Raw genomic sequence first — 10521 nt, 5'->3', positions numbered from 1 at the left:
ATCCTGTTGTAATTTATAGGCTTAGTTATATCTGTTTCATATTGAACTGAATACATGGTTATATTTTTCAGCTGTGATTCAAAAATGAAAACTGAAGAATGAAAATAAGAGATAAAATACTAATACAGAAGTACTACTTAAATGTTTTGAATGGAATTTTCTCGGTAAAAATTCTGCTTTCTTTTTCTTGTTTTTCAACTTCAAATTATTTTTTAAAAAATGTTTTGAATTGAAAAAATAATCCTTTTTTTTTTTTTTTCAGGCACTAGGTCTTATGCTTTTGACATTTGGCCTGTGGCTTTTATTTGACAGAAACAATTTATTCAGTGTGTTATGTGAGTATAAATAGAATTTTTCTTTTGTTTCAAATGATTGCAAGAGAAGTCAACAGAAAAAGCTATAGATTTTTTTCCACAAGGTGGCAGTATTGGATTGAAATGCATAGGTTATTTTTTCTATTGTGTATATTTTCCATCATTAGACAGTATGATTACCAAAATAGGGGAGAATATATCTATTAGATATATTCTAATAGGAGTATATCTACAATTTATATATAATTATAATTTAAGCAATTTATTTATTTCTCTTGGTGTACAACTTATAGATGAATCACTGAAATATAGATCAGCTCTATTGATCTTTTCCTTATATAATTTACCAGACTGCATTTGGCCGGCATTTGACAAGATTATAGATCCTTTACGTGGATATTTGAGTAGAATGAACACAAGCTGGAGCTTAGGCCTCTCCATATAGATATTCCCTTTTCCCAGAGTGTCTATCAAGTTGTTTCACAGAGAAGTAAGTTTTGGGTCAGATAACATCTGTGCTTTTGAAGAGCTGTCTGCCTTGGCTGCACAAAGCAGCAACGGTTCCCAACTGGTGGGATGGGAATCATCAAATACAGTAGTTCTGGGACAAAGCCTTTGAGATGAAAGTAATGAAACCTCCTGCTACTTTCCATATCTATACAAGAGTGGCTAAACTGGGTTAAGGGGAAAGTGGCCAGTCACAAAGAGGAAGGATAGTATTGAATCTGAGTCTGGATTTAATGAAAACTAAATCTATGTCCATGTCCATATGCTACTAATTCTATAAACTTGTAATTGTTCTCTGATTTCATTGTGAGTGGTTTACATTGTTCAATTGAGTATGTTCTGTTTACATCTCACATGTTACCATCCTCTGAATTTATGCAAATCTATGTTTCCTTCTGTGGCTGTAGATAGTGTAAGTAATAATAATACCTTTTTACCATTCTACTATTTCCATTCTTTCATTAATGGCATTGCAAAGGTTTAATTATTTTTCTGGAATAAGTTTTGTAAGTAGAAGTCTCAAAAAAAAAAGAGAAGTGACACTATGAATGCACTGTGTTACAGTTTCTTCAGGTGATAACCAGCTAGTAGCATATATTTCTTATATGTTACTTGGAATTGGATCTGTTACAATTTTTGCATCAGCCGTGGGATTCCTTGGAAGTGCTAAGGAAATCAAATATCTACTATTGACAGTAAGTGTAAATCAGACTCTAACTTTCTCAGAAAATTAAAAGGAGTTTTGTGTGCATGAAAACTGTGACCATGTCTTGGTGGTGTGATTTCCACATACAGTGCTTAACAAATCTACTGATAGAAAGATATGTCCTGGCTCAAAAGAAATCTGAACAAAACTGAAGATCTTTCCATATTGCTGCATGAAATGTTTTCAATGACAAAACTCTTGCAGTTTGATGCAGCAAAGATTTTAATTACTGTATTAACTTAGAGGTTTTAAAATTAATTTAGTATTGAAATTATGCAGAGTAACTATCTCTCAATATGTGCTCACATGCTTAGTATGTGCTGAAGAAATAAAGAAAAGCCTGCCACAAAATGCTGCAGGTTTAAGGCACAAGTAGTTACAGTATTGAAATGGAGAGTATGATTTAAAAAGCTGTTTCCTGTGTAGACCTACCTGGATACTCCATATTTAGATACCATTCCTGCTTTTTAAGGGAAAAACACTTTGAAATATTACACTGTAACTATACAGTCTTACGATCACTTTGATTACATTATTTCTTTTGTATTTCGTTTATTGTCATAGTTTTTGGGTGACCTATTTTAGTCTATTTGAAGGCTGAAGCAGAGGACTGTTCTACTGATTCATTTGTTAAGCACTGCGAATATCTACTGGCACAGCAGTGAAAGGAGCCCAGGTGCTATAACCAGGAATCTTGTATTTTCTTCCTTCCTGCTACTGCCCTAGGCACGTAGTGTTTGCCTCACAGGTTTTTAGACGATGAGAGAGAAAGAAGCATCTAATTTCTAACTTCCACGGAAATATCTAATATCACAATATCTAGATACTGTGGGTGAAAATTTGGTCTCACTGAAACTGAACAAAATTGACTATTGTTTTGTTTGTGTGCCTTATAGCTTAAAGGAGTCCTTGACTAGACATGAGAGTTAGATACCATGATAATTCAAATGGGAAATAATGAAATAAGAGTTTTCTTCAGTGAAGCACAGCTGCTTAACAACAGCTTTTGTTCTTCGCTTCCAAGAAAGTTATGGCTTTGTCTTTAAACCCAAAACAGCAAGTTTGTTTGCTTGTTTGTTTTTTCCTGAAGCGTGCCTCTTAGACTATAATGTCACTTTCTGAGGGTTTCCAGGAAAAAATATTTATTTTTGTTGGAATGACTCTAAATAACAGTCATGAAGGATTATACATAAGCTTCTGGAATTTTTTATGGCGTTGCTCACTAGGTCAGTATGTTTATTCATAATTTTTTTTTTTTCAGTATATGAGTTTTCAGATCCTGATGTTTGTTACCCACATGGCAATACCGGTGCTGATATTAGTGAAGAAAGAAGAGGTATGTAAATAAATTATGTGAGACTGCTGATAATTTCAAAGTAGTTTCTTGCAATTAATTAAAAAAGTTCTAATAGTCAGTTCTCACTGTATGCTGTATCACCATTTGTTTGAATGTATTCTACATGTCGACCAGGCATAGCAGAAGATGTGGAAAACTTAATTTGAGGAATTCAGCATGGTTCAATAGTTGTAGAGGGGAGAGCATGGAAATATATTTCCAGTTTCTCTCCCACAACAAAACATGCTCTCCCTGTTCAGGAGTGCGGAATCGACAGTGTAAGGGGTAGCTTTATTCCTTTTTGAGGGATAACTCAGAAAGTCCCTATTTCCTGGACATCAGCAGAGGTAGGAGAAAGCATTGGATGCTAAACTGTGTCTGCTAGCAGGTGATAACAGTGGTCCGCTGTGCAGTTGATAGTAGGAATCATTCAATTACTATTGAAGGTGTATTTTAACAGTCTCTGCAAAGATGCCTTATCTAGGGCAACATGAGCTGCTGACTTCTCTAGCCCAAAGCAATACATGCCCTGACCAGATTGTATGCTCGCACAATCTTGTATCACATTAGGTGCAGAATGAATTTTGGGTTTGTGCTTGTTGTATTACGGTGCTGTGCTTAATAAAAATGAGAGGTAGGATTTAGTATTTCATGACAGACCAGGTGCAGCAGAACTATGTTTCCTGGGTCTTCTGGCTCCATTTGGGCTAATCACCTTGTGTCTGCCTGTGCTATGTATGTGATTTGGGTCACTTTGTTTATCTTTCCCTTTCGCTTTCACCTTTCCCATTGTTGCAACGGCTATGACATGCCTTAGATCATGTTTGGCAAATTGATTAGAATGCTGCTGCTTGCAAGTAACTCTTGAAGAAACCTGAATATCACTAAAAGATCAAGGATTGTACTATTCATCCACATTCTAATCAATATGAGTATACCAAATGCTATAAATATTTATGAACAGGTCCACAATCAATGGAACAACAGAATTGATGATGTTATTTCTGAATATGGGAATGAGAGTCTGGCTGAGCAGGAACCCGTGTGGAACATTCTGAATGCCGTGCAGCGCAATGTAAGAAAAAAACCCCACAAAATATCACCACCAAAAATACTACATCAACCAAAAAATGTTTTTACCAATCAGAACTTAGTTTAAAAAACCAGCTTCTTTAGTAAAGGATTAATTTTTCAAGATCTGCTGCTAGTATCTGATGTGGTTTGACAGATTCCATGCATTTATATGGATTATTATGGATGAGATTAGGCTTTTGAAGGACTTGTCAAGGTATGTAGGAGCAGACAGTTCTGGTCACTGAAGTTTACTGCAGCTGAAAAAACTGATGGGTTTCCTAATATCTTTGACAGTGTTAGATACCATAAAACACTTGATCTGCTTAGATCTCAACACTGACCTGAACCATGAATAAGCAGAGATGCTGTGAGATCAAAGCAGAGCTCCTACTGTGAGAGCATTTGAATAGGTATTATGCTGAGACCCTCTCAGAATTAGTGCTTAAAGCCTCAAATAAGCTTGCAAATCAATACTTTCAGCACATATACTTAATTATTAATCATAGTATTTTTTGTGGCCTGGCAGCATGTAATTTCTTTCCTTTTCCAGAAAAATCCTTTAAAGCATTTGTATGGGATCAATTATTTTGGAAGTTTTTAGCAGTGGTTTTGACCAGTGGCCTTTCAAATTAATTCTGCATCATGGTCTTTTAATTGCAAACATTAAAGCTTAAGAGTTTAATATGTTTTAATATGCTTCTGTAGACCAGCTGTGAGTCCCTTAGTATGACTTCTTGCAGAGATGAGTGCTACGGTTCTTGACAAATGTTGAAGATGATTTATGATTCCAGAGAACTCACAAAGCATGTGTGTCTAGACTCAAGATTACAAATGCATTTGTAATGTATATTTAAAATCTGTTCTTTGAAAATCCAGTCTTCTCTCATTGCTTTTGTGATTTCTCCAGTGATTAATGGTGACCTCGTTATGTCAATAGTGTGGCTAGACTATGTGCTGGTATACTTGAGCTCAGTTTCATTGAATTGTTATGGGAGCAGAGATTTCAGCAAAGCTACCTACCCACCACCTACTCTGTTGGATATGTTTAAACTGTGGCATATCTCAAAGTCCTGTGGATATTTTGCTGTCAATACCTAAACCAGATAAAATGGTATTAGATCTGCCAAGGTGAACTGTAATCATACTTCTGAATGAAAACTTCCATCTCCAGGTCTTGTGTTATATGCTTCCAGCTCTTGACAATACCATCAGCATCTGCCATGAGAAAAATAAAAAGCCTAAGATCGTGAATAATATTAGGGAAGAACTGTATTTTTATATATTCATGGTAAAATTTAATGTACTGCTTGAAGCTGGTGATTTTTTTAACTGAACTTACAGGGTTGTTGAAATTGAATGTTTTTAGAGAGAAAGGAAAGTTTTGGCTAATTTATTTAATTTTTCAAAGTTTAGAAGCAGTGTATTTTTCATTGAGTCTTCAAAACACCAGATGAGGTGCTTTTGTTTACCATCTATAAGCCAAAAAATATGACAGGCTTTTCATCCCACAAAAAAAAAACCCAAATAACAAACAACACAGCAAACTCAACAATTTCTGAAGTTTCATTCTGATTCAGAATGAAAAACTGCTTGAATTTCCTACATGACAAGAATTCCATTCTCCAAGCTGTTTGATGGCTTGGTTTGATTTCGTGTTACTGGTATTGAAATAGATTATTGGGAAGAGCTAGCTGATAATGCAGCTGAACAGGAGACAGTATTTGTTTCGTGCTTTGATTTGAGCTCCATGTTCACAAGAGATCAATTGCTGCTAAAACACAAATTGGAATATGGAGAGTTTCTAAAGATCTCCTGTTGCTAAATAGCAGAGAATTTTTGCAAATACGACATTAGAAGTGACAAAGGAATAACTAAAAAAGTTTTCAAAATCTTGTCCTTATTTAAGTTCCTACATCAGAGTAAAACAGTGGCTGGGTTTTTAATTTTATTTATTAAAATATGATTTATAAAATCTGTCTCCTTATTTTCTGCATTCATTATGAAGCAACATTCATTGTGTTGTTTCTAATAATATGTCGTTTGCTTTCTTTTTGTTGTGCTTCACAGTGAGCACATCCTTAATATATCTTACTGCTTACACACAATTTCTACACTGAATTGACTTTGTAAGGTTAAGGGGGATAGTCAAAATGTTTTGCTTTAATTTGGGTTTGTAACCTATTTGCATGTGTTCCAGAATAATTTAGAGTCTAAAAGAAAGTTCTTTTCAAAAGTATATTTTAACATTATATCCTTCTTAAACCTGTGCTATAGAGTGAATAACATGGGAAATTATATATACACAAGGGTGAAACATCCCCTGCAGAAATCTCTCTCTTCTGAATATGGAGGGAAACTACCTACCTAATTTAATCAACTAAATCAAATAGCTACCACTGGTTGGGGTGGAAATTCTTCTGTGTGACAGTCTTTATAGGTGTTGGAGTTACAAGTTACAGGATTTCTATTCTAGATGGAATGCTGTGGAAGATACAATGTCACTCAGTGGGAAAGGAATAAAAACAAGGAAAATAGTACTCAGATCCCATGTTCATGCATAAAATCTAGTCTGAAGAAATGGTTTTGTAATGTCTCAAGGGATTCAACATACAGTATGGTAAGAAATGAAAAACATGTCTGGATGAATGTAACTTTTGCTACTAAGTGGTCTTTGGAAAAATATACAAAACGTAATTTCCACCAAGACTGTGCTTACAAATGCCAAAGTATTAATAATATTCATTGTTTTGTCTTTGATCACCCTGAGGCTTTGAGCAACCTGGTGTAGTGCAGGGTGTCCCTGCCCATGGCAAGGGGGTTGGAACTAGATCATCTTTGAGGTCCCTTCCAACCCAAACCATTCTATGATTCTATGATTCTATGAAGTGACCTTTTACTTGTTAGGTGTCAGTCATGCAGGCAGTTCTAAATTAAGGATATTTCAAGAAAACAGGAGTTGTGAATATCACAGATCAATATCACAGGTACATTTCATACTGGTTTAAAAAGTTATAAGCATCTTGGCATTCAAAAATTGATGCTGTGCAAATCAATGATGGGAATGGAAAATGACAGAAGATAAAAAGTATACAGTACATTTTCCACTAGCAATTACTATTCATTACTTACAGAATGTCAGCAACATCTCCACCTGTTTGTATTCTCTTTCCATAGTATTTTCAATACTTTACAGGGTAAGAGGAATGAGCGAGGCATTAATATATGGGACTTGTTCTCGAGACCGCTTCATGTTAGTATTTACGTGTCTTAATATCTAGGGACCAGTTTGCATAGGACCATTGGATATCATCACCTGATAATAGAAAGCTGGAACAAAGCAATACATATTATGCTTTTCCATAAACTCTCCAGTATTAATAGGACTGTCCAATGAGAACAAGAAATTCAATGGGCATTTGATAATGCAGGACAGTAAATAATAGAAAGGATGTTGTCAAATACATCTGGTATTGTCTTCCTTCGCTCATTGGTTTGGAATTGTTCCCTGGTTTCTACAAACACATGTCACTAAAAGATTGCTTGAAAGGATAGAAAGCATTTATTTATATGTTTTATTATATTTATGGCTATTTTAAGCTGTGTGGTAATTTAGAATTTATTTTAAAAAACAATGTAATAAAAACAGACTGCAATCTGGAAAATATGCACGTCCATTTCAGGATGCATAATGTATGAGAATCGCTGAAAACTTGAAAATATTCTTTCAAGCATTTACTTTACAGATCAAGTCTCTCAGTTATACTCGCACAAAAAGAAATTCCCTTTTGATTAAGTCACAAGCTCTGGAACATTTCCATACAAAAATATCGGATTTACTTAAAGAACAATCTGTTTAGTTCAGATAATTTTTAAAATATTATAGCTAATTCTCTGCAGTATGCATTACTATGTATTTGGTTTCTGGCAAGTAAATATCAGAACCCATCATAACATGCAGAAAGTTCTGTTCTATATATTTCTGAAGTATGTTCTTATAAAGATGCAATATGAATTCAAAAGCTGAAATGATTTTTCTTGAAACCTGTTCATCTGTACTTGCTTAGGGATGTGAAGAATATTTAAATACATGGTTTGAAAACAATGTTTTGATCTTAACTGCAATTACTATCGGCCTGCTAATTACACAGGTAAGAGTATTTTTAAGCAAAAATCACAAAATATTGATATTCTACTGGGGGTAAAAATCGATTCAGTGCCATTTGGCTTTGGCACACTCTCCAAAATTTTGTAAAGCTTTCCATCAATTTTAATTAGAAGTAAGATCAATCAATGTTTACCAACAAACTCCAAAATATAGAAGCACCATCACAGATGTTGGTGTCCACAGTTTGTTGAATGAAGTATTTGACCTGACTTGTGAAAGCAAACAGGAAGCAGTTAAAGAGAATGTAAAATCTGTGGGGCAAAAGACCTCTTTTGTCCTCTATTTGTACAGAAACTAGTCCATGAATATGCTACATCAAACAATACAGAATCGTGAAAGTGCTCCCTCCACATATCTATGAGAAAATTTTATTGGGTAAAAAGCAATAAAGCTTTCAGTATCAAAACAAGATCGGATTGTTCACTCCACAGACACCCTGAAGGTTGAGTACCATCAAGCAGGCAGAAGGATTTTTGATGATTTCTAAAATCATGATGTTGAAAATGAGATTAGTTCGTTTTTAGTCAGACAGTTAAAAGCGTAAACTATTTTAACTCTTTCATATGTAGCACCTTCCCATAGACATATGTAGTAAAAACATGTTGGCTATGGAGTGAGCCAATTCAGTAATGAAAATGTTTCCTATTCATACTCACCTAATCCTCACTACATTAGTATCTCATGATCTTCAGTGTACTATCATTGACACCTTGTCAGGTGCAAAAGAGCTCTTATCCCCATTCAAGAGGTTAAGACCAAGTTTCATATGGCAATGAAACACTTAACACTTAACTGAATTATGTGCCACTTCAAGATACTTCTGTGGATGTGGGCCCAAGGGACTTGCTGGAGATCCCACAGCAAGCCTGTGGCAGAGCAGAGAATTCAGCTTGTGTCTTCAGGCACATGGTGATCATTCTCCTTTATATCCTTTTGTGTTGTCATTCATAGGAGCCAGGTTAACAGTCAGATTGACTCTGTAATGAGTAGGTATCACCACTTTCTTTGTTATTTCTAACTCACCTTTTTTTCTTTCTCAGTTGTTTTTGATCGCACTAACGGGTCAGCTATTTAGAAACATCAGAAAGAATAATATTTGGCCAAATGAACCATGAACTCTTCTGAGCATTGCTGTGGTGCAAGAATTATCTGATCCGTGCCTCTGACAGTCAACAAAATTGCTTCCACTAAAATTTGTATCGAGCTTTACGTATTTTAATTACTAGGATATTAACATTTGGGCTTTAATATGTTTGTCTATTGTTCATGGCTATGGATATGGCGGTATGCTACAAAATTATGTATATTAAAGTCTGAAGTAATGCCATTTACTAGCTGGTTAATAAAATTTCCTGATAATATGAGTATTAGTTTCCTGAGTCTCCAGAACTACTTTTTCAGAGTGTTATAAACAGTGCTGTACAGTATACCGCACTTTGGAACAGAAGAAACCCTTTATGAGGTTCAGCCAAGAAACACATTTACAAAACCTTGCTGATATTTTTTTTGACCTTTACCTTTCCTTCCAGTCCTTGTCTGTTTTGTCCTTGTCTGTTGTGCAATTTAATCTCCCAAAATTTCACTGAGTCTTATAAATACTGGACTCTTATCAGCTCTTTTCTAAGAAGTGTTGTAGCAGACATCTTTCATTCTTGCTGAAGGGCTCTTCCCATTCATTTAATCCAATGGCTTCAGTGGTTTAGGTGGAGAAAGTCTGAAACCTTGAAACATTCTTTATCCTCTGAGCAGTGAGGTGACCTGGAATGTCTTAAGTAAAAGGGAGGAAGTCATGGTATTACAAGTGTAGGTGGTAGCATTGTTAACTATTTTTTGTCTAAAACTTCCCGTTTCAGTAATTCGTTTTCTAATGTTTATAGATTCAATAACTCCTTTTTAGTTAGTCTGAAAAATTTCAATTTCAAGTGCCTGCCACAGGCTGAATTTCTTATTTAGAGAACTTCAAATAAAAGAAATGTGTCCATTCAGAGGTGAACAGCATGCTTAGAACAGAGTCTGAATTCCGAACTTGTACTTTTTGTTCTGCCACCAGCAAAAATATAAAGAACACAGTGATGAAGTCTCTCATCCCACTCAAAGGTTTATCTGCATTAAGAATTGCAGATACCTGTTACCTTGATGCCTGTGATGGTTTAAAAGCTTTTAATCTTGTTATTGATGTAATTCAGTTGGAGAATACAATCCAAGGAGGATATTAAATAATAATAAAGAAGTATTTTTTCCAGTAATCTTAGTTTTGCAATTTACAGAGTACTTCAGAAAATTAAGATCAAGAATCTGAATTTGAGTTCATAAATATAATTCTAAAAGAGAGAAATAACCTAACTGTAATAGACATTTAAAAATCCCAACCATCTGGTAAAATAACAGAAACTACTTTTTAATTGGAAAGTAGATCCAT

The 10521-nt window shown here is 34.8% G+C and overlaps 1 protein-coding gene across 1 annotated transcript; it reads left to right on the top strand.

Moving 5' to 3' along the window:
• Window positions 1-98: 98 nt before the first annotated feature.
• On the top strand, window positions 99-9217 carry TSPAN19 (tetraspanin 19). Its single transcript, XM_009986855.2, has 8 exons — window positions 99-164; window positions 263-335; window positions 1386-1516; window positions 2789-2863; window positions 3828-3938; window positions 6411-6554; window positions 8002-8085; window positions 9143-9217. Exons 1-8 carry the CDS (start codon window positions 99-101, stop codon window positions 9215-9217), a joined length of 759 nt encoding a protein of 252 aa, XP_009985157.2.
• The last annotated feature ends 1304 nt before the right edge of the window (window positions 9218-10521 follow it).

This window comes from Tauraco erythrolophus, chromosome 4 (assembly GCF_009769465.1).
Source record: "Tauraco erythrolophus isolate bTauEry1 chromosome 4, bTauEry1.pri, whole genome shotgun sequence".
NCBI lineage: Eukaryota > Metazoa > Chordata > Aves > Musophagiformes > Musophagidae > Tauraco > Tauraco erythrolophus.
The sequence above is the reverse complement of the archived record's forward strand: the minus strand, read 5'-3'. Positions and strand labels throughout refer to the sequence as shown.